Genomic DNA, 24,520 nt, shown 5'->3' with positions numbered 1-24,520 from the left:
GAAATTTCCAGGAAAATGTAATCCCGCATCGCGAAAGGAAATAATTGCGGTACTGCACAGTGCGGTCCAACGATTATAGTCCTTTACGGTCGTTTACCTTTAGCAATTAATTATCAGCTCAAAATAATTTCTGGAAGTGGTTATTCGACACCAGCCAACCCGAGATAACAACGACGCAATTTTTCACCGTTTCAGTCTTTTCCCTTGTGCCCCGTGAATTTCATTAATTCACAAAATCGACGTGACTTTGCTTGTTTTATACGACAGTTCTCAACGATAGTTGCTGATACAACAGATGAGAAAGAATCCAATTGATTATTTCGAATGCGTCCAATCGTAAATATGAATTCTTCTTCAATTTGGATTTCATAGGCATCATTTCTTTCTTGATCCAGGGCAGGAACGACGTCACTCTAGCATAAACGCCAGGGATCCCCTTTCTCGCACATCCTGCACATAAAACCAATTCGATAACAAAGTGACTCTTGAAAATAGAAATGTATAATAATCATCTCAACGCACCGTCTCCCCAGCTGACGATGCCGACCTGAATCCATTGGCAATCCTTTTTGCGATTCCCAACCGGTTTATTAGTAGCGTCGATTGTGTTGTTTTCGTCCAGGTCGTTTGATTCGATCACCACTGGGCCTCCGCTATCCCCCTGGCCAAATGGTTTATACACCAATTTTATAGGCACTTCTACACTTAATTTCTTTGTATATTTGGACTTACTTGGCAAGTGTCTTTGCCGCGTCGGTAGGCGCACATCATGCGGGTGGTGATTTTGGCTTCTGCGTGAATTTTCTGACATTGCGAGTTGGAGATGATGGTCTTGATGGCGTGAAGGAGGACTTCCGAAACCCCTTCATCTTCTCCCGTAGCCCCCCATCCTTTGACGATGGCCATTCGGCCTTCGTATTGGTCGTTGGATCCTTGCGGAGGCAAGCAAACGGGTTTGACTTTCTTGGTGTACTTGACAGGCGAGTCCAGCGTCAGGATGGCGATGTCATTGTTGTACTAATTGATTTATAAAATCTTCTTTATAGAACCGGCAATTAATGTCAATTCATATTATAATTGCTGTAGAGGTTCACCCAGTTGTCGGGATCGTATTTCTCGTGGGTTTTAATCCTGCGGACTTTTCTCCTCAACTGGGCGTCGGTCGTCGTTTCGTTGAAGAAGTGGACCCCCAAAAAGACTTGGAACTGGTTCGTTTTCATTTTCCTAAAAAACAAAAACAATTTTACAGTTAATTGAATTGATCGTTAATGTCTGATTGATAATATGATAATTGAAAGTGTTTACTGGGTGGTGTCGTTAACGCACATGCAGTGGGCAGCTGTCAAGACGTGAGATGGACTAATCAACGATCCCCCGCAGTACAAGTCTGTGTAAGATTCGGTTTCAGGATCGTACTTGATTATCGCCACCTATTAAACGATGTGAAATGGCATTAGGTCACTAATTTGAATTGGCCGATGGAAGTTTATTGGCGTTATATTCCTAATTGGAATTTTCAATTGTCAACTCACCATGTAGGGGTACTCGTTCTCTTTAGTGACGTCACTGTTAACCATTCTCAACATTTGGCTGTCACTTGCCTCTGATTGTTCCGGTGCCCGCCATTCATATCCGGCTGTTTTCTGGACACGGTTTGCGCTAGATGGGCAGGAGTTAAACAGTAGCAAACTGGATATTAAAAATAGAATGGCGGGTCTTGACTGGATACGCTGGGCCATTTCCGTCTTAATTCGTTGATGCTGCACAATAAAAAGAAAAGACGATAGCGCTGGAAGGCTTCAACAAGCTCTGACGCAGAAACAAGACTGTTGCACGTAAAATTAAGAAATGTTAATTACTCCCGTCGAAATTTGCTGCAAACTTGTTCAGTCGGCCGCTGAATAACAATCTCTGCACCTCCATTTTTTGAATAAATAGACCGCGAGACATTTCCCGGAAATTTCTACCCGCAAAACCCCGAAATAGGAAATGATTGCGGTGATGACGGTAATGTGGATACGGGAAAAAGTATACATGCATATCTTATCATTTAGAAAATCATTCTCTCCTCCGGCTTTTTGGCCGCCTTGGGCTGGGCTGGAGTATGTATGACAGAAGGGTGGCACTAAACAGAGAATGACGGTCCCTGATTGGTGAATAAATCGTGTATGTTTCTATCAATAATTTTGAATCTTGAAATGTTTTTAACGTGTCGATATTCGGCTCAACTTTTCTCGTTTACCGATTTTCAATCACTACTTGAAACACTTCTGCGCTTATTTTGATTTATTGAAATGAGTAATTTCCAGGTAAATGTACGACGCGATTTTTCACCGTTCAATCTTTTCCCTTGTGCACCCGTGAACGTCTTAAACTCCCTACAATTCGACATCACAAAACTAAAATTTTAATTCAAATCCAATTAAATCGATCAATTCATTTTTTTTTTTCAAATTTCAAATCACGCGGGTTTGATGATACATTTTTTTTCCAGCTGTTGTTAAGTGAATGTTGCATAATACGTACGGTATTTCGTGCAACAACAACCAACTCGTCAGGTAGAAGCGGATAGGAGTTTGTTTAGAGCTTTATAGGCTCATGGTTGCGTGTAGCATTTTAACCCAAGAACTGAATAGCGTTATAGTGTCAAAATTCAGACTCGAATGATATGACAAGCTTGTGCAATAGTTAGTTGCTATATACCTTAAATTTATATTCTCATTTCCAAACTTTGTTTTGATGCTCATTTTTATTTATTATCGGTATTGTATGTGTCAGCATGTTTTCTTTGTTTTGCTGTGCTATTCAATAACCAATTTGGTTGTTGGGGCTTTCTCCGAGTACATTACTCCGTACTATTGCATTATTGTTTGTTTCAAAATCTCTCGACTCGATGAATTATCTGAGAATGAATTTATGGGTTAATTTTTATAAAATGCTTAATCACCATTCACTGCTAATACTATAGATAAAAACAAATCTCATCAGCCCTTGTATTTTGAAACATTCACAATTTTTATGAACATAACTGTGTGCTGGGGTGGGTAGGGGTAGACAGACTTTATATATAGGCTGCAGTTTGTGCTACATATAATTAACAATAAAAATCCCGATAGATGTAGGCCTATATGGAAAAGAGCGAGATGATCATCAATTGACCATCATATCACGCACGGTGATGGTTTCTCAAAGAACTATTAGAGGTAGGCGTAAATTTTGTCAGCCAAGTACTGGCAGTTTTCCGTCAGAAAATGGTACTCTTGATTCACATAGTCACGTGCTACTATGTGCTCAAGGAGTTGCTTGACTGTGCGGCTCTGGCCCGTTTTCTTTTTCTCGTAACTGATTCCGGTAAACCAGGTAAACCAAGAAGTCTGGCGATGCCCTCTGTAGTACTTGTCGCAAACGAATTCAAATTTCTTGGAGCGCTGAATGGCGACGCAGGCGTCGTTTTTCTCGACGGACCACCACCAGTTCTTCGTTCCGAAAACGATGTAGGCGTGATGCAGGTTCCCTTGTAAGTTTTCAATAACCCCATCAGGTTCTACTGCTCCTTTGTACAGTTGCCACTTTGTCAGCGGATGAGTGTAATACCAAATCTGTTCAATCTCCTCTGACTATCAGTTTACCAAGTTTCCCAAGCAGCTCATCATTCGTCATGGAATAGTCTTTTTTGGCAGACTCATTGTCCACCTCGTCGTAAAAATACAATTTGAAAGTGTAGACGCCGGACTTGCTATCCGGACTACATGAATTCGATGAGCTCATTTTCAATCTAAAAATAAGTTAGTGTAGACTCGAATTGTAGACTCAGCACATCGAATTTGTTTAGAAATCATGGAATTCCACAACAGCAACACATCAAAAGCTAATAACAAATCTGTGCTTTTATTTAATCGTTAACTAACCTGCGTCGATTCTTTTTTGAATTCGATAACGTCCGAGTTCGATGCAACTTTCAATTTGTCTGAGATTTCTTTGTCTCCGACGACCTTTATATTTTGTGGTATATAAAGAAATGGGAGTGGCGTAAGCGTTCACGCATTATATTATATATATAGCCTAGATAGATGTGCGTTCAAATAACCAGCTTTTTTGTTTTTACCTATCTTTTTTAGTTTGAATTTCCCCAGTGACTTTTCGAAAGAACAAACAAAATGTATATTTGAACTGCTCTGCTGTTTGTTGTTTCAGTTGCTACATGCTCACGTTGAAATTGAACGCGTGATACAAAATGGAGGCCTATAGGATATCAACGTGGATCGCTTATGGACTTTGATAAAAAATGTTGCAACTGTGGGAGGGACTACTTAAATGGGGTGATGTGCTGCTGGGGTTACACATTAATCAAAACTAGAGATAGTCGTAAATTCTGTCAGCGAAATGCTGGCAGTTTTGCGTCAGAAAATGACACTCTTCATTCACATATTATAGCCGCTGGCTTGTGATGTGTTCAATGAGTTGCCTCACTGTCCTTCCCTGGCCTGTTTTTTCTTTTTCAAGATGTCGATTCTAGTACAAATAACGAAGATTTGCGATCCGTTCTGTGGTAGGCTACATATCGCTCACCAATTCGCTTTGCTTGGAGCGCTGAATGGCGACGCAGGCCGTGTTTTTCTCGATGGACCACCGCACCTGTTCTTCGTTCCGAAAACGACGTAGGCGTGGTGCACGTTCCTTTTTCCTTGTAAGCTTTCGAGCCCATCAGGGTTCACCGCCCCCTTGTACAGTTGCCACCCGTTCACCGGATGAGTGTAATACATGACGCACAGAATCACCTCTGATACATCAATCAGTTTCTGAAACTTAACAAAAATTTGATCTTTCATCGAGTAATCTTTGGCAGCAGACTCATTGTTGTCCACCACATCGTAAAAAAACAGTCTGAAAGTGTAGAGACACCACCACTATAGAACTGCTGTCCAATCTCGAGCTCGACCAGCCCATTTCTCTCTCTATCAAAATGCTATAATTTGATATAGGCTCGAATGATAAACTCGCATCACATTGATTCAAATTCAGCTGTTACCTATTATTAACTAACCTGCGTCGGATTTGTTTCAATTTCATCAATGCTGTGTGTGCAAGTGAAACGCAGTGAATGCGCGCGACAGCAGACCTCTGTACATTCGTTACCGTCCAGCTTAAATTTGAAACGCGTGATAAAAAAAAGGGAGTTATTACGTGTATCTCTGCTTGGACTGGCTTGGACTTTGACTGTGTGATTGTGTATATCGCTGAAATGCCAACGAGTATATAGGACAAGCCTTCTTAACACAGGTTTCTGCATACATAAAAATGATCGTATTACTATATAGAATTTCAACTTCTCATTCGTAGATAGTATTTGGTAGCTGTTGCAATTTGCATGTGCACTTATTACACTCTAGAACAATGAGTCAATCTGACAAAGCATTTGAAAAACACAATAAAGCGTATAGTTAATTTGGCGGTGGAGGTGTATTTCTCTATTCTCAATACATTTGCCGATATATAATCTGGTTCGTTCTTTATGTATTTAACGCGTCCTTCCATATACATGACCTTTAGCAAATTGCATTATCCACACTAGCTACAAGCCTACAACCAACCCGAGATGAAAAAAATAACGACAGTATTTTATACTTAGGACCATTTGTTCGACATCGCAAAAATTAAAATTGTATTCAAATTCAATGAATTCAATCAATACAATTTTGTTTTTGTTTTTTCAAATTTCAAATCACGCGGGTTAATACGTTTTCAGCTTGACACTATCAAGTCAATGTACAATACGTACGGTGGCCTATCCAACTCGTCAGTTGGAAGTGGACGTGATGGGCAACTCGACTTTTTCTATTATCGGCACGTCGTCGTTATTAGACATTAAAACAAAGTTGTCGTAAATTGTATTGGCGAAATGCTTGCAGTTGTTCTGCAGGAAATGGTAATTTGAATGCAGGCACTCTTCCCGCCACATGCGATTGACGACGTCGATGACGCTGGCGTGGCTAGGGCCTCGGTTCTCACAGGTAACGCCCAAGTTGATCCAGGTGGCTATGCCGGTGATGCGGCCGTGTCTACGACACTGGTCGCGAACATTGATCAGCTGCTTTGATCGCTGGATGGTGATGCCTCCTTCGTCCTTCTCGATGGACCAGAACCAGCTGTCCGTTTCCAGGACGATGAACGCGTGATGCAGGACATACTTTGACATTTGCCACCAGTTGAGCGGGTGAGTGTAGTACCTGACTTCCTGGATCTTCTCGGATGCGTCGGCCAGGTGTTCAATTTTCTCTTTCAGTTCCCATTTGGTTGAAAAGTAATCGGGTCTCAGGGGTGTAGAGTCCACGTCGGGATCAAAGTAATATAGCGGGATGGCATAATTTGGCGATGGATAACTTATCCATGATCCCATTTTCTCTCTAGTATAATATTATTAGCTGTATATGTAGCCCGCAGGCAGAATTGATTTAGCAACAGTAATTAGAGTGAGAACGTTATTGTTTATTGTCTATTTTTACATACTTGAGTGTATCTTATATAGATCCTTGCTGCCAACCTGATCCTGTTCGCGTCTAGAGTCTCGTTGAAATGAGATCTGTTATCACGCGGCTGCTGGTTGCCCAACTGACGAACAACTCGCAACTTTCCTGTTTTGGGTTTCGATTCACTGCCTTGTTTGGTGTAGCAGCGAAACGACGCAAGGTGCCGTTTTATGAGTGTTATCTGCTGTCACGGGGCTCACGGGGTCCTCAAGGGGATTTGCCGCACGTGTAAACACGCCCTATAATCCTCGTTTTCGTCGGGAGGCGATTAGAACTTTAGACCCTTGGACGACTTTGAGTTTGTTTACTATCTAGGCTTGTTGCTTTACAGCATTGTGTATAGCTATAAAGAATTGTTTGGCGTTATCGTGTCGAAATTCAGACGAATGATATACATGACAAGCTTGTTCAAATCTGTAAGCAGCTTGACTTTCTTGACTTTGTCGGTGCTGGCTCCTTACGTCCTTGAAACAACAATCTAGACCAATTATCGTGAACTTTAGTAGCGATTAGGCGCAGCACTTGTTCTATTCAATATAGCCAATTGGGTTGCTATGGGCTTTCACCAACTGTATTATAATTCTTTGTTTCGAAATTTCTCGATTAGACCAATCATTTTGAAATGTAATAGATTTATCGTTTGACTGTGCCCGATTTCGTTCAAACTGCGGATGCAACCACGTTATAGAATCAAAGGTTAACAACGCGGGTCGGCAATAACTCGTATGCTGCTGTGGGCTGGCGGACTATGCACGAAAAACTTGATGCAAAGATAAAGCACGACCGTGAATATCATTTATGTCTTAGATTTGATCAAATACGTATTATACAACTGCCATTCACTATTGCATAGACACAAATGTCATATCGTATTCAATATTCACAAATTCTCTGCAGTATAGAAATGCAACTGTGTCCGCGGAGGGATCAAGACAAGACTAATATAATATGCACGGATGCTGGGGCTATTATAGAATCAATGGCGATTGGCCAGTCACGGTGGTGATTCCATATATCAAGAACTATATCAGAGGAAGTCGTAAATATTGTCAGCGAAATGCTGGCAGTTTTCCGATGTAACATGGTACTCTTGATTCACATAGTTGCGGGCTTGTAAGTGTTCAAGGAGTTCTTTCACTGTCCGGCTCTGGCCTGTTTTGCTTTTGGCGCAATCGATTTTGGCCCATAATAAGGCTGTCCGGCGATCCGCTCTGCAGTACATGTCGCGAACGAATTGGATTCGGTTCGTGCGCTGAATTGCGACGCAGGTGTCGTTTTTCTCGACGGACCACCACCACTTGTCCGTTTTGAAAACGATGTACGCGTGATGCCAGTTGCCCCACAAGAATTCCAAACCAGTTGGTTTCACCTTGCCGTTGTACAGTTGCCAATTGTTCAGCGGATTAATGTAATAGGAAACCTCCTGGATCACTTCTGACGTGTCTGTCAGTTTCCCAAATGTCTCGTGCATTTCATCATTCGTCATGGAATGGTCTTTGCCAGCAGACTCATTGTTATCCACCTCATCGTAAAAAAACAGTCTGAAAGTGTAGCGACCAGAACCACTAGCCAGAGACGAGCTCGATGAGCCCATTTTCTATTATATTATTATCAAAATATATAATATAGAGACTCGAATTAATAGACTCGGCACATGGAATTTGCTGCATAACAGCAACACATCAAAAGCTGTGATTATAATATGTGCTTTATAGAAAGTGTGAACTAACCTGCGTCGGTTCTCTTTTTGTTTTTGAATTTCGTGTACGGTTCAAGTGGAAACAGACCTCTGAATTTGATACCGTCCGAGTTCGATTAGACTCGATATAACTTTGTGGCAAATTGTGGCTAAATTTTGTGGCATGTATAGAAATAATGGGCGCGGCGTATAATGCGTTCACGCGTGTACATGTGTTGCCTATATAGATGGGCGTTATAATATAACCCAGCTTTTTTTTCTTTCTTATCTTTTTTAGTTTGAATTTTCCCAATGACTTTTCGAAAGAACAAACCAAATGTATATTTGAACTGCTCTGCTGTTTGTTGTTTCAGGTGCTATGCTCACAGTGTTGCAATTGAACGTGATATAAAAAGTGGAGGACGATATAGATTATGTGGGATCTTTGCTTATTGGACTAGCTTGGACTTTGATGTGATTGCCAGTAATGGATCGAAAACGATACCAAATATTATTATCTATACGAATGAAAAGCTTAAATTGTCATCAACGAAATATTTCTATAAGACTGCGCTGTAAGGCTTGTATACTCGTTCGCATTTCGGTGACGCAATCACACAATCCTTATAATAATGCCGGTCTATAATGGACACGTGGAAAAATGTAGGGTAGCACGCATCTTTTCATTTATAATATAAAATCGTTCCCAAATGATGTGTATTACATTGGCGGACGGTGATCAATATTATGTTGTTGTTGTTTTCCAAAAGATTTTGTTTAAATTGACTTTGACCAATTCATTCAAACCCTTTGGCCCATGCAAGTTTGGTGAAATTCAGTTGCGACCTACTATACTCTTGCGATAAGTCAATTCAAATGCGTTTGCGATGAATAATCGGCGTGAGTTTAGAGAGAAAACCGTCGTGGGAGTCGACCAACAAAAACACAATCATGGAATTTGAGCCTTCTATTAACTATCGGTCAAAAGTTGCTGTCTGATGTATCGTTGCTTGTATTTTTGCGTGGGAAGTGTAAATATATAACTCTGATACGACGCTGCACAGCAGCAGTAGTCGTTGACCATATTATATTATTGCAAAACCTGACATCTATTTACTCGAAAGTCACAGTTTATACTTGTATGTCTCGAAGAGATAAAACTGCCGAGTCTAAACCGAGTTTGATGTAAAATATGATCATCGTTAATCAATCCATGTTGATGACAGTATATGCAAGTTGTAATATTAATTGTAATAACCAATATTGAGACTGTGGTATATTAGCTATAATTACTTAAATGGTTAATCATTATAACAGTATAGGCTAAAGATGTTTCTATAGCGCTTGAAAATTTGAAAAATCTCGCATTATGGCCGAAACCAACATGATGAGATGATCCTGATTGTCAGTGAGAAATTAATAGATCACAGGATTTGATGGGATGGGTTTTTATCGAACAAGATGTGGCCAATGGCTTCGATCGGAAAAGAAAATGAATTGCTGCGTTGAAATTTGATTCCAAAACGTCCCGAAGTTCAAAATTATTTTGATGCCATCAAAAAGCCGCTACTTGTGTAAATGTCACACATGTCTATCGGGTGTTCAAAGTGAGTTGATTTCTTGGTTAATACATCAATTGTATTTGTCAATTCATCGTATGGATATCGGCTAAACTTGTACAATGAATCGGTTGGGATACTAATTCACTACAAATGGGATTGGGTGTCGTTCAGCCAATAAATTCACATCAGTTCTCGTCTTCAGAAGGATCAAGGCCTCTAAGAAGAACCTGAAAACATCAAAGAAATGTTTTATGTACACGACATGCCCTTGATTCGCTTCCGTCAGCTCGACTCGCTCAACACAGGATTTGTGAAATAATCTCACCGAGAGAATGTTTGTCGTCGACGCTTTGACCAAGTTGACCACTGCTGGCGTCGACCAGTTCAAAGGAAATCAAATCTACCGCAGCAACATTCGCTTGAACGAAATGCAACGCTGGATCGTCTACGCTAACCGGTTCGACGGTTTGTTTGGACGACGAAGATGAAGACGAACCCATCTTTGCTGTTTCTTTTTGAGTTTTGACTAATGAAATTTCAATCGAAAAACATTTTTCATTTCTATGCAAGCGAAAAATAATTGATGGTAATTCAATGAACTTACTTGGAGCTGTGCTGCAACTGCTGCGATCTCTTTTCGAAGATGAACTGCGCAGTCCACAGCTGTTGAGAGGCAAATAAATAGTCGCCTTATCATTTCTCCCGAATTTCAAACATTTCGAAATGTCTAAAAAAGGCCATGACGCAACAACAGAGAGATCCTTGTTTTTTTTTAACTTTTGTAACTGTGTGTGGATTTATTTCGTCCAATAAAAGCGCAGCTTTTTAAATAATCCTGTCGTCGAGCGCACCGTCCTGTTTGCTGGCCACATCACGTCAGCCGAAATCCTCGGAACTGATAAAACGCGACGCTTGATTATTATTAGCTGGATATTTGCACGAGAAAATGTCTCGCGCGTAGGCAGCGACCGACTCACTGGGAAAAGGCCATTTGAAAGTTGGAGTTTGGCGCCAGTTGCCGGACAACAGGACAGCTTGAATATACATAACATTTAACTTCACATCATTGTATTTGGTCGGTATGAAATTATTTGTTAACCATTTCTTCCTGAACGACTAATGACATCTATTATACAGGTAGAATGGGTTCATCAATGAGCTCGTCGAATGGTGTCAGTCACGCTTCCGGTTTCGGTCACACTTCCGTTCACGGTCACGGTCATGGTTTATTCGGTCAGAGTTACAGTTACAGTCACAGTCACGGTCAGCCGCAGCAGTTCTACTTCGATCCTGACATGGACTCGCCCCATCGAAGACCCGATTGCTGTTCGACCAAGTCGGAGCTGCGTGACAAACTCGAAAGCCTGGCCGACGTCACCGAGAAGATCAAGGAGGTCAGGTACTACACCCATCCGCTCAACACGTGGCAAACGTCGTCCAGGTACGCGTTCATCGTCCTGGAAACGGACAGCTGGTGGTGGTCGGTCGACAAGGACGACCGAGGCGTCACCATCCAGCGGTCAAAATGCGTCGAAAATGTTCGCGACTTTTGCCGCAGGCAGTCCCGTTCCGCCGCCGGCGCAGGCAGCGGGATCGAAATGGCCAAAAAGCCTTCCGGCAACATTAGCGTGATCGAACTGCTCAATCGTTTCTGGATGAGGGACCGCGCCAATTTGGAAATCCATTTCCAAACCAATAATAACGGCTACCAGCATTTTGCCGATATCCTTTACGACTTTGTTTGAAAAATCCGCCATCATATTATTATTGGTACCGACGATGAGTTGATGTCGCATTTCTGTGGGCTATATATTATGTGTTGCTCTCGGGCGAATCAAATTTTATCCGGCTGGCAATCAATTTGATGTCATTCGAACATTTACGAATTAATCGATTGTGCATTAAATTTGTAATCACATTTGAAACTGAGTTTAATTGTATTACGTAGTTGCCATACATATTTTAACCAATAAAATCATTCGCATTCAGTCTTATATCCCCGAATAAATGTAACGATTTAATATTATTATCGCTATCATATTGTACGTATAATCCGTTATTCCTATATGGGGGATTATATCGGTTCACCTTGAAGTTCAAAGCCCAAATGTGAAGCAACAAACAACATGGACCTAAACAGAATTTTCAAAGCACTTCATCATTTAAAAATAAGTTATATGAGTATATAAGCAAACAGATTTGTGAGCCCATAGCCCCGTATCGGTATATTATGCGTCGTAGTAGTAGTACATGATCCGGATCTAAATTGAGCTGTGATATCATCGCCTTGTTTTATTACCTGGGACGTAAATGTCAAATTCTCTTATCAAGAGCTTGTTTAACTAACGTTCCGTTAGAAACCTACCCCTCGAATATTCAAAGTCTCAGTTCTCTTTAAAGATAAAACAAATCTGACCATGTTGACGTCAATGCCCGTTTTAGACGACTGTAAACAAAATAAATCCAAGTTGTAAAGTAGGTTTAGGTTTAGGCCTTTTTAACGACTAGATGCGATTTAAAATAATAAAATTTGTACACATTTTACAAGTTATATTCTTTTCGAGGTTTAGCATTAGCCATTTTATTGGGGTCTATTGACGAAAATGTTGTGTCGTCTGCATTTGTTTGGTATGTTTTCAAGTTACGTGAGAAAAACGCGTGCCAGGTGTCATCTGAAATGCCAGCGAGTGCAGATGTTGGGTCTAAATTATCATTTGTTTGTGATGTCTTTGAACGACCGCGTTGCATCTGAAATCATAAATTCCTTAGCATGCCTACACTTTCGTTTTGTCACTCGTGTACAAACTGTGTAAACGTCACATTTAGACTCTCGTCTAATTGCTATAGGAATAGGATTGGGAATTAAAATTGAGTCTTTCCATTCCTGTATTTCACAGGTACCTTTTCAATATATGCTCTGTATGAATTTCTCAGAGTTTATCGAATCCATAATTACTTTTTACTTTTTAGATAAGTTTTACTTTTCTGTGTCGTCATATGGCACACACAGAGGGCCATTATCAAGATTTTAGTTCAGCTAATCAAAGATTCTCACCATTGAAAGTAGGTAAGAATATACTTTTCGGTTCCAATGTTGAAAATCATTAATATGCTACCTAAATATGAAATGTTGTAAATGTATCGTTTCATTCATCAGTCACCTCCAAATATTACAATCTTTGAGGTTCAAATGGTAGACACTTCATGTACTCGTGAGTCGATCGATTGCGAGTCGTGATCGCTACGGTTGTATTTACAAGAAAATAACAAATGCATTTTATTTAGCAGACCATATTAGTACGTGCTGGAAGGACAACTAGAGATGCACAGTTGGTGGTACAATACATCAACAACGACAAACAACTCGTCAGCCTGATCCTGACATGTTCAACTTGATGTTGACCCTTGGCACTTCGTTAAACGGCGGTAAGACAAAGTTCCCGAAAATCAAATTGGCAAAATTCTGGCAGTTGTTGCCTAAAAAATGGTAATCTAAATTCATGCAGTTTTGCGTCCACATGTAACTAAGGAGTTCGATCACGGTGGCATTGCTGGGGCCTTGATGCGCCAAAGCGATCCCGGTGGTTAGGCCGGTCATACGGCCGTGTTTGCGACACTGGTCGCGAACATCGTCCAGGCGCTTTGATCGTTGAATGGTGATGCCTCCTTCGTCCTTTTCGATGGACCAGAACCAGCTGTCCGTGACCAGGACGATGAACGCGTGATGCATAAAATGTTTCGACATTTGCCACCAGTTGAGCGGGTGAGTGTAGTACCTGACTTCCTTGATCTTTTCGGATGCGTCGGCCAGGTTGTCCAGTTTCTCTCGCAGTTCCCATTTGGTTGAACAGTAGTCGGGTCTTTCGGGTGTCCACCTCACGTCAGGATCGAAGTAAAATAGCGGGTGAACGTTACTTCCCATTGAACTCATTGATGATCCCATTCTCTCGAACTGTATAAGGCACAGTTGTAGTAGTCGTTTAGCCAAAAGTCATAACAGTTATATAATAGATGGTGCGTGGAAATTTACCTGATTTGTAAATTACCTCAAAACCTATGGATCCCCACAGCAGCCTATTATTGTCCGGCCAAATAGAGCAGTTAAGTAGATCACGCTGCTGTCCAGCTGACGGTAAGCAAAACTGTGACATGTGTCTTGATTCGCTTATTGTTGCCCGCGCCCACGTCCACAATTCTCGCCTGGAAATTACGCCTTCGATACAGTTTATCAGTTTCAAGGGTCTAAGTTGATTTGACACACAAGACGACCGCGGGAGAGATAGAAATGTGACCGTTGGATGATGTTGAGTCTTTGCAGGCTTTGTGTAGCATTAGCCGATGACGTTATCGTCGTCCAATTCAGGCAAAAGATAAGCTGGGGTAATAACCCAATACGTGTATACTTAAATTACTGTAATAGCCTTTATGCTGGCGGTGTTAATCTCGTTTCACGCTCGGTTGTGCAGTTACTTGATTCGATAACCGCAGTTCGTAACTTTCACTACTAGTATAATTCTTTGTTTCAAAGTCTGTCTCGAGACTAATCTCCAATTGCACCCAATTAATTTTTTACCGAGTTTTTACTCAACACAACCGTCAACTGCCGTACAGACTGGCGAATGTCGAAAAACTCGACCAACAAATAACCGACGACCAAAAACATTTTTATGGCGAGATCAGGCTTGTGTAAATCCATCTTATTGCCGTTCGCCCTTATTAAATTGTAAACATTTTCGTCTGTGATATACTGTAATTTTACTTTATTTTACATCTCTGATGTCATTGGGCTTTGTGTAATAAATGCTCGTAATACCATCTACATAAATTCAAACTGTGGGAGGGATAGATTAGACAGGCTGCAATAAATCCCCCAATCAAGCCCGACGGACGACGAGACGAAAGAACTCGTCGTAAATCTTGTCAGCAAAGTCTTGGCAGTTTGCTTCTAAAACATCATACTTTTCATTAACAAAATTTCTTCGCCGGATGAATTCAACGAGTTGCTTGATGGTCCTGTCCTGGATTTTTTGGGTTTTCTCGTAGCTGATTCGGGACTGGCGTTCATTTCGATTGTACATATCGCGAACGAATTCGATTTTCTTCGAACGTTGAATGGTGATTCCTGTGTCGTTTTTCTCGATGGACCACCACCACTTGTCCGTTTCGAAAACAACGTACGCGTGATACGCCACGCTATCCAATACTCGCCACTCGTTGAGTGGATGAGTGTAATACCGAATCTCTTTAATCTTCTCCGATGTGTCCAGCAGTTTCTCAAGTTTGACTTGCAGTTCTTCATTTCTCATCGAATATTCCCTCCAATCCCTCCCGTTGGGCGAATCGACTTCGGCATAGAAATACAATTTGTAAGTGTAGCCGGCACCGGCACCATTCGATTTGAACATTTGCAATGATTATGGCACTACCTATTTGTAAATATAAAAGGCTGTCATTCTGTGCACCATATCAAATTTTTGTATTGAATTACCTGCGATTTATTCTGCAATTTCGTTGTGATCAAACCAGCGCGGTAGATCTGATCCCGCTACAGCCCAATTTCGTTTTGCCCATTCTTTCTTTGTCTTCCAGCTATAATATAGTTAAGATAAGTGGGCGACCAGCAATTAACTTTTATCTGTTAGTTGAACGACTGGGATATATTTTGTGAGCTTATAGTCGATTATAATCTAACAACTGTTTGGTATTCTGGATTTAGTACTTGTTTCAAGGACGTAGAACGTCGAAGCGTAACTAGCCACTGATAAAGTTTAGTACCGGTAGTCTACATGTATCGAATAGCAGAACTGGGCAACTGAGTTCATAAATAAAATTAGAATGAATATATAATATCTAATTGACTAATTGTACATGAATATTCAATAAAAGGGATCGACCATTTACTGGATGAAATTTCGTAGAAACGATGGTAGGGAAACCAACTGAATTATAACTGCCGTGTGCGTAAAAATCTGACAAAAATTAGAATTGCGCGCCTTTTGCGGGTAGGAGTGGTTGGATATGAATGCATCTGGCAACGCGCAACGCCGCCTGCCAATTTAGCCACTCCCCCTACCAGACTAAAGTGACGTCTGTGAGAAGAGGCTTGAAATAAGGTCCACTTTCCCATTTGGCTTTGACTCGGTGAGTTACATCTCGGATTTTTTCTAGCATTATCTTTAAACATCCACTAGACTATTCAGTTAAAATTTATTCCATTTGTCGTGAAATATTGTGTAGAATTCGCTGATGTATTTTGAATCATTCCGTGTCAAAAACGGTTTATGATTGTTTATTTTTCACTATGCCATCCGAACCCGGTCTTGGGACTAAAGGACTCATGTTCGATCACATCTGCAAAATGCAATATTGTTCATGTGGATGTGTCGAATGTAGGTCAAAATTTTAATTGACAAGTTAATCTTTTGCGTGAAATGATCTCTGATAAGGTTTAGACTAGCAGAAACATTCTGTAATCCTACAAATCCAGCATAACTCATCAGTTGAATTTTTCTTATGTTTGTAGGTTGGGTTCCGTTACTTCAAATTCTCAACTAGAAAATGTCGGGAGGTTCAGACAAGCTGTCTCTGAAGGAAGATGATGTCACCAAGATGTTGGCTGCTACCACTCACATCGGTAGCACCAATGTTGATTTCCAGATGGAACAATATGTTTACAAGCGTCGCTCTGATGGTAAATAGTGTTTAGTTTATTATCTTGAACCAAACATGCTTATTAATTTCCATGTTTGTACAGGTGTCCACATCATCAACTTGCGCAGGACTTATGAGAAGCTGTTGTTGGCTGCCAGGGCCATTGTAGCCATTGAGAACTCTGCTGATGTTTTCGTCGTCTCTTCTCGTCCCCAGGGCCAGCGTGCCGCTCTCAAGTTTGCCTCTTACACCAAGGCTACTCCCATCGCCGGCCGTTTCACTCCCGGTGCCTTCACTAACCAGATCCAAGCCGCTTTCCGCGAGCCCCGTCTGTTGGTGATCATGGACCCCCGTGCTGACCACCAGCCCATCGTTGAGGCCTCGTACGTCAACATCCCCGTCATCGCTCTGTGCAACACTGACTCGCCTCTGCGTTACGTCGATATTGCCATCCCTTGCAACAACAAGGTAAATCATTTAGACAAATTTCTGTGCATGAAAGTGCATGCCTGTTTAGACAGCATGATGATTAGTCCTATCATAATTTGTAGTGATGAAACTCACCTTATTTAGCTTTACCGGATTCTGATTTCAATTGTTTTTAAGAAATGCTTTCCTTGAATAGCGTGAAATTAAAACCCGCGAATTTCATTTTTCTAATTCCAGGCATCTCACTCGATCGGTTTGATGTTCTACATGCTGGCTCGTGAAGTTTTGCGTCTCCGTGGCATCATCTCTCGCGATCTCGAGTGGTCCATCATGGCTGACATGTTCTTCTACCGCGATCCCGAGGACATTGAGAAGGAGGAGCAAGCCAAGGAAGCCGCTGCTATTGCTGCTGCTCCCATCAAGGCTGCCCCTGAGGAGTACCAGGCTGAGAACTGGAACACTGAACCAGCTGTTGAGAGCACCAACTGGGCCGATGAGGCTCCAGTTCCCGCTGCCGCAGCTCCTACCGTCTACGCTGCTGCTGCTGAAGACTGGGCCAGCGCTCCCACTGACGATTGGGGTGCTCCCGTTGCTGCCGCATCTGCCACTGGCGAATGGGGTGGTGCCACCAACAACTGGGCTTAAGTTCCATTTGTAGCATCTTGTATTCCAATTGTCAACAAATACAATCATGGAATTCTATCTTATTGTTTATTTTCTACACAGTCAATTAAGTTTTGCATGGGTTAATAAAGCATCCGGCGAAGGATCTCTTCCTCTAAATTGGCGGAAAGTTTCACTAGGTGCCACTGCTCCACCGTTGGCAAGGACCACATTGCGGAAACGTTCTCCAACAATCCTTAGAGCATTTCGATCCTCCATTCCAGCTTCTTGAAAGGCAGAAAATATGTCGGCGGCCACCATTTTGGACCAAGTGTGAGAATAATAAGCAGCTGCCATATCCTGGCTGACTATGTCGGTGAAATTGCACGGCTGAGCGTCAAGTTTCTCAAGGGGGAAACGTTGAAATCTGGGCCATAATCTTTTGACGATATCCAGCCAAAATTCTCTAGTCGAGTAAAGTTCCAAGTCGAGGGCGGACAGGTACAATTGCTGGCAAAGATCGTGACCCGACATGTGCACCGCAGCTTTGTTGAGCTGGTTGAGCGTCTCTTTCGCTAGCGGTTGACCGGATTCAAAGTGGCCACTGATTTTGCTCATCGTTGTCCAATCGGAAGACCAGAACTGGAAAAACTGCGCCGATATCTGAACAGCGTCCCATTCCAGGTTAGTCAGACCGGCCACTTCGCTGTAGGGTGACTCTGTTAGTAGGTGCTGCAAAGCGTGCCCCATCTTGGCCAAAAGGGTCTGCACTTGATGAAACGAGAGCAGTGACGGGATTCCGTGTAGATTAGGAGTGAAATTCATGACTACAGAAGCCACCGGCGTGTGATTCACGACATCTGATCGGCTTCGTGTGCTAATCATCCAGTTAGCGGCTTCACGGCTCAATAGTTTCCGCCCTACCATTTGAACAACATTCATTAATAATTTACATAATATTAGAATGACCAAGGAAAGTAATTGTTACCTATCCTGGAGAAAGGATCAAAGTAGAAATGACCAATCAATTTCCCGTCTGCGTGTCGGACTGCGTATAACGAGACGTCTGGATGCCATGCAGTGGCACCGGTTTTGTTCTGATCAATCAACTCGAAATGGATGTTGAAGATATCTTCAATCAGAGCCAGCAGACCGGTAAGGACCCGCGGTAACGGGAAATATTCGCGAATGTCGCCTTCTTCGTGCTGGCACAGCGATGCGACTTGTTTGCGTCGCCAGTACGGAACGTCCCACATGTGCAAAGATCCATCGAAACCCCTTTCTCTGGCGAAACTCTCCAGCTCAGTCAGTTCTTTCTCTTGTGCCGGAAAAGCTGTTTCAAAAATTAATCATTATTTCATCACTTTAACTCTATCCATGTAAACTCTGTAAGTTTTGAATTTACCTTTTTCCAAGAGCAGTTCAATCATTTTAGTGACATTACCCACACTGCCAGCCATTTTGGTTTCCATGCTCATAGCGGCGAAGCTGGGGTAGCCCAGCAATTTGACTTGATCACGTCGCTGGTAGCGGATTTCCTCAAGATCGAGACTGGTGGTTAGGGAAGTATCGCCGGAACTGGATCCACGAGCCCTGTGCGCCTGCCAAACGTTCCAGCGCAGCAGAGGATCTGGACAGTGTTCCATGAAAGACGAGTAAATGTGTGGCTGAAGAGTGATTTTCCAAGGGCCGCGACTGGGAGCCAAACTGAAAATGAATTAAATCGATTAGACTTGCAAACAAATCACCATGTGATGCGGATGTAAAGCTACCTGTCTAGAGCCGTGGCGCGCAGCAGTTCAGACGGGAAGTCACGGACCGTAGCGGGATCGGTGATGACGTGACTGAAGCGATTGGTAGCCTTCTCCACTTTCTGCTGAAAGTTTGCCTTGTGGTATTCAAGCTTACGCGACATTTCGATGTAGTTTTTCATGCCAGACTCGTTCAATTCAGAACCGTTTAGTCGACCTTCGAGGATGTACTTGTTCAATAATCTTAGTTGTCTTTGATCCAGCTTTTTATTTTCATTCATTATACTCTGGAAAAAAAAGAAATATTGATTTTGTCCGACTGTAGTTACAATTCTGCATTGTTGATTTGTTACCTTGCAAGCTTCATAAATTGGTTTGCTTTGAAACTTCAATGATCTGGATTTCCTTGCTCGCTTGTGGATCTGCTTGTAAGTTTCTGAAGGCATTTTTTCACTATCTGTGACGTACAGTGTTCTGGCAACACCCCACGCTGCATCTAGAGGAGCACTGAGTTTTTCAATGGGATCCATAAGTGACTCGAATGTGACATTTGATCCTGGTTCTGTAGAGTAAGTTTTGTTTTAGTTATTCCAATATTTTATGAAGTTAATAACAATGACATCAGACCTGTGAGCTGATTTTCCAGCTTCCATATTCCTGATTCTTGCTCGAGTGACAACTTGGCTACGGCATTCAGACATGTTTCAGCTGAAACTGTCTTGTAATCGACCAGTTCATGTGTGCGAAGTACTGGATTGGTTTCTGCAGTATCATGAGGAATTTCCGGTAACCTGCATGTCGCCAAAAGTAATGTTAAGTAAGATACAATCTTGTTACACAACATCACAGTAAATATACAAATACGAAAAAATTCCAAATACGAAAAATTCCGAATTTACATGTATTTTTAATAATTAGTGTTTTCAGAGACTTACAGGACATAATATGCGGTTCGATAATGATAACGAATAACCGGATTCCTTGTTAACAGCTGAAAATTCGAACTCTTCAAAATAGCTGCCATTTTTCTGATTTCCTTCTGCTTCGTTCCTCAACAAGAACATTAGCTTCGTCTCAAGGACGCTAGATGGAGTTTACACAGCAGTCAATTATAAAGCATTATGTAAGGTAAGGTAAATTTCAATCGGTTGCCAATTGTCATCCACAGTAGTCATACTGTCGGAGCTTTGATTAATTCTGTCGCTCAAAAACCCACCTGATGATTTTAGCGTTGGACTATCGGGACTTCGGGAGGAGATATCTGTTGGATAAACGCTATTTCGATGAAAGAGAAAAAAAAGTATTTGCCTTAGAACACACATAATTAGGCCCTACTCTTTGATCGGTAATTTTTTATTTTTAAATTTAAAAACGAATCCGACCATATTCATTTTGATTTTTTGTATTTTCAATTTTAGAGGAACGACAATGAAACGAGAACGCACAGACATGGAAATTCACATCATCATTTCCCTCACACTTCTTTCCCCGATTGCCGTTTCTATTATTCAAAATAGTGTCCAGCATAGGGGTGCGCCAACGGAAGTTGAAAACGGAAATGAGAATGGGTATAAAATGGGTGTAATCAGACGACTACGGCAGCTGTATCTTTTTTGGCCGGCTCACTGACGGTTGCTGTTGGTACTGCTGCTACTACTGCTACGATCGGTTCACTTTTAGCAGCTTTGACCGCTGTTACTGCGACTGGTTCGCTTTTGACAGCTACAATTGCTGCGATCGATTCGCTCTTGGCAGCTTTTTCTACTGTTGCTGCGACTGGTGCGACTGGTGTAACCTTTTTCTCTGCCAATTTCGGGTCGACAGCAGCGGTAGTTGCTGGTTTACTGTCAGCAGTCGTGATACCTTTCGACTCTGCTGTCGGTTTGGTTGCGGATGCTGGTGCGACTGCTGGAGTTCCCGCCGATCCTGCTGCTGGAGTTCCCACCGATCCTGCTGCTGGCTTTCCTTTGGCGGATGTTTCTTTTGGATCTACCGAGCCGGTTGGATTTTTAGCGGAAGATGTTACTGAGCCTGGTTTTGTGCTGTCTGTCTTTGTCGAACTCGACGACGGGCTGCGGGATTCTGGTTCATCGTCCTGCTCGGCGCATTGCTTTCCTTCGCAACTGGCATTTAGCTCGGCACTGTCTTCCTTCTTCTTTTTGGGCGATGGCATGGCACTGACGACCACCAGACTTATGCAACAGGCAACCAGCAAAAACTACGACATATGTAAGTTTTATTAGCTCAGCAATAAGTATTCTAGCTTAATTAATTAATTTTAAAAAAATGATAATTACCTGGAACAATAAACCGAACTTCGCCATTTGAATGCTTCTTAGTGGGGGTTGGTGAGAGTGTGATAATTATCCTGCATCTTGCTGCCTCTTTTATACTCGAATGAGCCCCCATGTTGTTTACCTAATCAGGGAAGACATTGCCATCACCTTCAACAGGAAATACCCAAGTCCCTCCTCTATTACTGATGTTCCATTGATTTCAAAATGGGGTTTCCCCCAATTTGTAGACTCTGTCAAGTCTGAGTGACCGTGAATAAAGGGCGTAACAGTTACGCCCATGCACCCATTTACATTTCGTATTAAATTATCGGATGGATGTTGCTAACTGAACTTGATTCGGTCACGTGCGCAAAAGAAGATTGCAGGGGTCCAATTAGACTGCAACGATTTTGGAAAATGCGAACGAAAATAGACAGTACAAAGCCCATTGACATCGTTTCTTACATCACAAAATGGCAGTCGTTAATTATAACTTGAAGCTTTGCTGTAATTGATCTGAATTATGTAAGTCTAGTTCAAGGATTCAACGTGATGAAGCAAAGGGGTGTGATGTTCAAGGTTATTCTTTAAACAGTTAGTTGTATTTTTCAACGGGGGATTACTAAGTGTAAATCTGAAAATTTGTGCAGCTTTTTTGACGAACTTAATCACATAACAATTACATAATCGGAGATAATAAAAAATAACGATACCTGTAGGGATACAAAAAAATATGTTCTATAATTGGGCAAGGGTAGGAGAGGCAATTAGATGCGGAAGGTCGTTTGGGGAACAACAAGAATCAACTTGCAGTCTTGCAGTTTACTTGTGTCAGGGCTGCCGGCTAATTTTGGTTCGTATTTGGCGGGTGCGACTGGCGAGTCGTGTGTGTAGTGGTGAAAGTATGAAACAAACAAATTCGTCTGCTTCTGTGATGATCTTGCGAATTTACGAACTAATGTAGATGTACTAAACGTTTGAAAAAATATAATCTGACGTAATATTCTTTGCATTAAAACGAGGATTACATTGTACCAGTATGTACTCTAAATCCAGGAATGTTAATAAAGCGCCAGTCATTCCTAAAATTTCCCCTGTTACTCTGGCCCTTCAGCTAGTTTCAGGAGAGAGATTAATCGCCGATTTTCATCCTGAAGGTTGTAATATCACAAATAAAATGTTAAGCTTGTTTATTTCATATCTAAGTAACTTTTATCCGTTAAAAAATATCAGTTACATTATGGGACATTCTACAGCACTGGGAATCAAACAACAAACTTGAGCCATCTTTAGCGTCATTGGCCTCAGATATCCCAGTCTGCATTTATCTCAGGAAGGAAATATCAACAAAGGAATTGTTACAGGCAACAACTCTTATTCAACTTGAAATTTTTAATGGGAAGGCAGCTATCAGGTATTAGAGGTTAGATTTGATGTAACATATTTGTTTTTACATTTACGCTTTTTATAGATATGCCACCAAACAGCCAGGAGTTGCCGAGCAGCCTCATGTTGGAGGAACTATTGCCCCAACTCCCAGAGCCCCCTCACCTGAAGCCCCTAAAAGAAAAGTAATTGCAAATGTTGATATGGAAAACAAAACAGTAGAAGCTCCTGCTTTGGTACCCCAACAGGTGACTGAAGCCCATAAAGAAAAACAAATTGAAAAAGTTGATGTAGAAAATAAAAAAGAAGAAGGTCATGCTGTGGTACCTCAACAGATGACTGTCGAAGTTGTCAAACAAGAATCTGTTGAAATAGTTGCTCAACCACAGGCATCCTCTGATGCAGCTCAGGAAATTACACCTGTTAAAGCAGAAGTGAATAATTTGATTTTGAATGACGAGCCTGAAGCTACCCTTGTAGAAGTTTCTGTGGAGGAGTCAATTTATTTCCTTAACGAACAAGGAGTGCTGGTTTATTTGCCACCGAATGATATCATTTCCACATCGACACTTCACCACAGTCAAGAAGAATCCGACGAATTTTTCGAACTGACCGAAGAAGAAGTTCGTAGGATGATGACCGATCTGATTTATCAGAACAATCAAATTCAGAACGCCCCGCTCATAACTGCTCAGCTACGTCGTGAACAAGAAGAGAAACGACGACTTCAAATGTTGGAAAAATATCCAACTACGGTTTTACGTATCCAGTTCAGCGATCGTTTTATTCTCCAAATGCCCGTTCCCTCTGAAATCACCTTGGGCGAAGTGAAGCAACAGTTGCAGGAATATCTCGAAGTATCGATAGAAGTGGACAAATTTGAACTATTCACGACACCGCCAAAGCAAGTCATCGAGACGTCATCAACCCTTCATGAAATCGGTTTGACACCGTCATCTCTTGTCTACATCAGTTCCCACTGCGTCTTGAAAGAGAAGTTCCGCCTCAGCCCGTCGTGTTATGCTGGTGCCGTTCGAGATGCAAGTCGTCGGCTTAATCGTTCTGCCAAACCTTCTACAATCACGACTGCGACTACGAATGCTGGTGAATCTGGAGTCAGTGTCACTACGACTAAAGATCAGCGACCCAAACGACCCGCCTCTGATACTTCGGCTGCAACCGCTTCCGCAAACAAGAACGTCCCCAAATGGTTAAAAATGAATCGATAAATGCAAAATATTAATCTGTTTTCGTCATACATAAAATTCCTGTTTGTTGAAATGAAAATAAACATTCTTGTCTCTGATGGAATTTACGAGTTTTTGTATGTAATTGGCAAGGTAATGAATACTTGGGTTTCAAACGAAATAAAATAACTAACGTAAATTAAAAGAAAAATTATTGATAAAACTAGATATAAAATATTAAAATAATAATTAATAAATAAATATGAAATTGATAAAACAAAATATTTAATCTTGCTCGATTAAAAGCATTGTGAAATCCGTTTAAAACATTGTGAAATTCGAAACTCCCTCCTCCCACAAAATGGCTGACCTTGATAGAACGTTGCCAGTCGTACAATTTCTGGAATTAATTGGAAACAATTACCATTGAAAATGAATAATTAACTTGACATAAAATTTTAATATTTAAT

General features: G+C 41.5%; 9 protein-coding genes and 1 long non-coding RNA gene across 15 annotated transcripts; 3 read left to right on the top strand and 7 right to left on the bottom strand.

The window, feature by feature from the left end:
* Nucleotides 1-217: 217 nt before the first annotated feature.
* LOC124204634 (trypsin 5G1-like) lies at nucleotides 218-1,969 on the bottom strand. Of its 2 annotated transcripts, XM_046601737.1 has the most exons (7): nucleotides 1,860-1,969; nucleotides 1,533-1,760; nucleotides 1,306-1,430; nucleotides 1,095-1,224; nucleotides 733-1,017; nucleotides 523-661; nucleotides 218-450 (listed from the first exon to the last, which is right to left on the bottom strand). In XM_046601737.1, exons 2-7 carry the CDS (start codon nucleotides 1,737-1,739, stop codon nucleotides 257-259), a joined length of 1,080 nt encoding a protein of 359 aa, XP_046457693.1. In that variant the 5' UTR covers nucleotides 1,740-1,760; nucleotides 1,860-1,969; the 3' UTR covers nucleotides 218-256. The 2 variants fall into 2 exon arrangements, with proteins under 2 accessions (XP_046457693.1, XP_046457692.1); XM_046601736.1 differs by having other exon boundaries at nucleotides 220-450; nucleotides 1,533-1,969.
* Nucleotides 1,970-5,441: 3,472 nt separating this feature from the next.
* Nucleotides 5,442-6,668, bottom strand: LOC124204624. 2 transcript variants are annotated; one of them, XM_046601716.1, is made up of 2 exons: nucleotides 6,508-6,668; nucleotides 5,442-6,404 (listed from the first exon to the last, which is right to left on the bottom strand). In XM_046601716.1, exon 2 carries the CDS (start codon nucleotides 6,395-6,397, stop codon nucleotides 5,798-5,800), a length of 600 nt encoding a protein of 199 aa, XP_046457672.1. In that variant the 5' UTR covers nucleotides 6,398-6,404; nucleotides 6,508-6,668; the 3' UTR covers nucleotides 5,442-5,797. The 2 variants fall into 2 exon arrangements, with proteins under 2 accessions (XP_046457672.1, XP_046457673.1); XM_046601717.1 differs by having other exon boundaries at nucleotides 5,442-6,422; nucleotides 6,508-6,665.
* Nucleotides 6,669-7,171: 503 nt separating this feature from the next.
* LOC124204623 lies at nucleotides 7,172-8,449 on the bottom strand. Its single transcript, XM_046601715.1, has 2 exons — nucleotides 8,258-8,449; nucleotides 7,172-8,124 (listed from the first exon to the last, which is right to left on the bottom strand). Exon 2 carries the CDS (start codon nucleotides 8,119-8,121, stop codon nucleotides 7,555-7,557), a length of 567 nt encoding a protein of 188 aa, XP_046457671.1. The 5' UTR covers nucleotides 8,122-8,124; nucleotides 8,258-8,449; the 3' UTR covers nucleotides 7,172-7,554.
* Nucleotides 8,450-9,821: 1,372 nt separating this feature from the next.
* Nucleotides 9,822-10,465, bottom strand: LOC124204622. The gene is made up of 3 exons (XR_006879010.1): nucleotides 10,372-10,465; nucleotides 10,093-10,293; nucleotides 9,822-9,994 (listed from the first exon to the last, which is right to left on the bottom strand). It is a non-coding gene; the product is annotated as an uncharacterized LOC124204622 (long non-coding RNA).
* Nucleotides 10,466-10,688: 223 nt separating this feature from the next.
* LOC124204621 lies at nucleotides 10,689-11,776 on the top strand. Of its 2 annotated transcripts, none has more exons than XM_046601712.1 (2): nucleotides 10,689-10,842; nucleotides 10,905-11,776. In XM_046601712.1, exon 2 carries the CDS (start codon nucleotides 10,910-10,912, stop codon nucleotides 11,510-11,512), a length of 603 nt encoding a protein of 200 aa, XP_046457668.1. In that variant the 5' UTR covers nucleotides 10,689-10,842; nucleotides 10,905-10,909; the 3' UTR covers nucleotides 11,513-11,776. The 2 variants fall into 2 exon arrangements, with proteins under 2 accessions (XP_046457668.1, XP_046457669.1); XM_046601713.1 differs by having other exon boundaries at nucleotides 10,711-10,846.
* Nucleotides 11,777-12,986: 1,210 nt separating this feature from the next.
* LOC124204620 lies at nucleotides 12,987-13,948 on the bottom strand. 3 transcript variants are annotated; one of them, XM_046601710.1, is made up of 3 exons: nucleotides 13,814-13,933; nucleotides 13,544-13,719; nucleotides 12,987-13,462 (listed from the first exon to the last, which is right to left on the bottom strand). In XM_046601710.1, the coding sequence occupies exons 1-3, from the start codon at nucleotides 13,916-13,918 to the stop codon at nucleotides 13,135-13,137; spliced, it is 609 nt and encodes a 202-aa protein (XP_046457666.1). In that variant the 5' UTR covers nucleotides 13,919-13,933; the 3' UTR covers nucleotides 12,987-13,134. The 3 variants fall into 3 exon arrangements, with proteins under 3 accessions (XP_046457666.1, XP_046457667.1, XP_046457665.1); XM_046601711.1 differs by having other exon boundaries at nucleotides 12,987-13,719; nucleotides 13,798-13,948; XM_046601709.1 differs by having other exon boundaries at nucleotides 12,987-13,719.
* A 1,832-nt stretch (nucleotides 13,949-15,780) lies between these two features.
* LOC124204618 (40S ribosomal protein SA-like) lies at nucleotides 15,781-17,549 on the top strand. The gene is made up of 4 exons (XM_046601707.1): nucleotides 15,781-15,908; nucleotides 16,291-16,458; nucleotides 16,522-16,886; nucleotides 17,085-17,549. The coding sequence occupies exons 2-4, from the start codon at nucleotides 16,326-16,328 to the stop codon at nucleotides 17,490-17,492; spliced, it is 906 nt and encodes a 301-aa protein (XP_046457663.1). The 5' UTR covers nucleotides 15,781-15,908; nucleotides 16,291-16,325; the 3' UTR covers nucleotides 17,493-17,549.
* Nucleotides 17,545-20,321, bottom strand: LOC124204616 (probable cytosolic oligopeptidase A). Its single transcript, XM_046601704.1, has 7 exons — nucleotides 20,137-20,321; nucleotides 19,829-19,992; nucleotides 19,555-19,763; nucleotides 19,223-19,488; nucleotides 18,856-19,157; nucleotides 18,439-18,783; nucleotides 17,545-18,370 (listed from the first exon to the last, which is right to left on the bottom strand). The coding sequence occupies exons 1-7, from the start codon at nucleotides 20,223-20,225 to the stop codon at nucleotides 17,574-17,576; spliced, it is 2,172 nt and encodes a 723-aa protein (XP_046457660.1). The 5' UTR covers nucleotides 20,226-20,321; the 3' UTR covers nucleotides 17,545-17,573.
* Nucleotides 20,322-20,589: 268 nt separating this feature from the next.
* Nucleotides 20,590-21,738, bottom strand: LOC124204619 (histone H1-like). Its single transcript, XM_046601708.1, has 2 exons — nucleotides 21,499-21,738; nucleotides 20,590-21,419 (listed from the first exon to the last, which is right to left on the bottom strand). Exons 1-2 carry the CDS (start codon nucleotides 21,523-21,525, stop codon nucleotides 20,787-20,789), a joined length of 660 nt encoding a protein of 219 aa, XP_046457664.1. The 5' UTR covers nucleotides 21,526-21,738; the 3' UTR covers nucleotides 20,590-20,786.
* Nucleotides 21,739-22,370: 632 nt separating this feature from the next.
* Nucleotides 22,371-24,174, top strand: LOC124204617 (tether containing UBX domain for GLUT4-like). Its single transcript, XM_046601705.1, has 3 exons — nucleotides 22,371-22,634; nucleotides 22,711-22,891; nucleotides 22,949-24,174. Exons 1-3 carry the CDS (start codon nucleotides 22,517-22,519, stop codon nucleotides 24,090-24,092), a joined length of 1,443 nt encoding a protein of 480 aa, XP_046457661.1. The 5' UTR covers nucleotides 22,371-22,516; the 3' UTR covers nucleotides 24,093-24,174.
* The last annotated feature ends 346 nt before the right edge of the window (nucleotides 24,175-24,520 follow it).

This window comes from Daphnia pulex, chromosome 10, assembly GCF_021134715.1.
Source record: "Daphnia pulex isolate KAP4 chromosome 10, ASM2113471v1".
In the NCBI taxonomy this organism is placed as follows: domain Eukaryota; kingdom Metazoa; phylum Arthropoda; class Branchiopoda; order Diplostraca; family Daphniidae; genus Daphnia; species Daphnia pulex.
The sequence above is the reverse complement of the archived record's forward strand: the minus strand, read 5'-3'. Positions and strand labels throughout refer to the sequence as shown.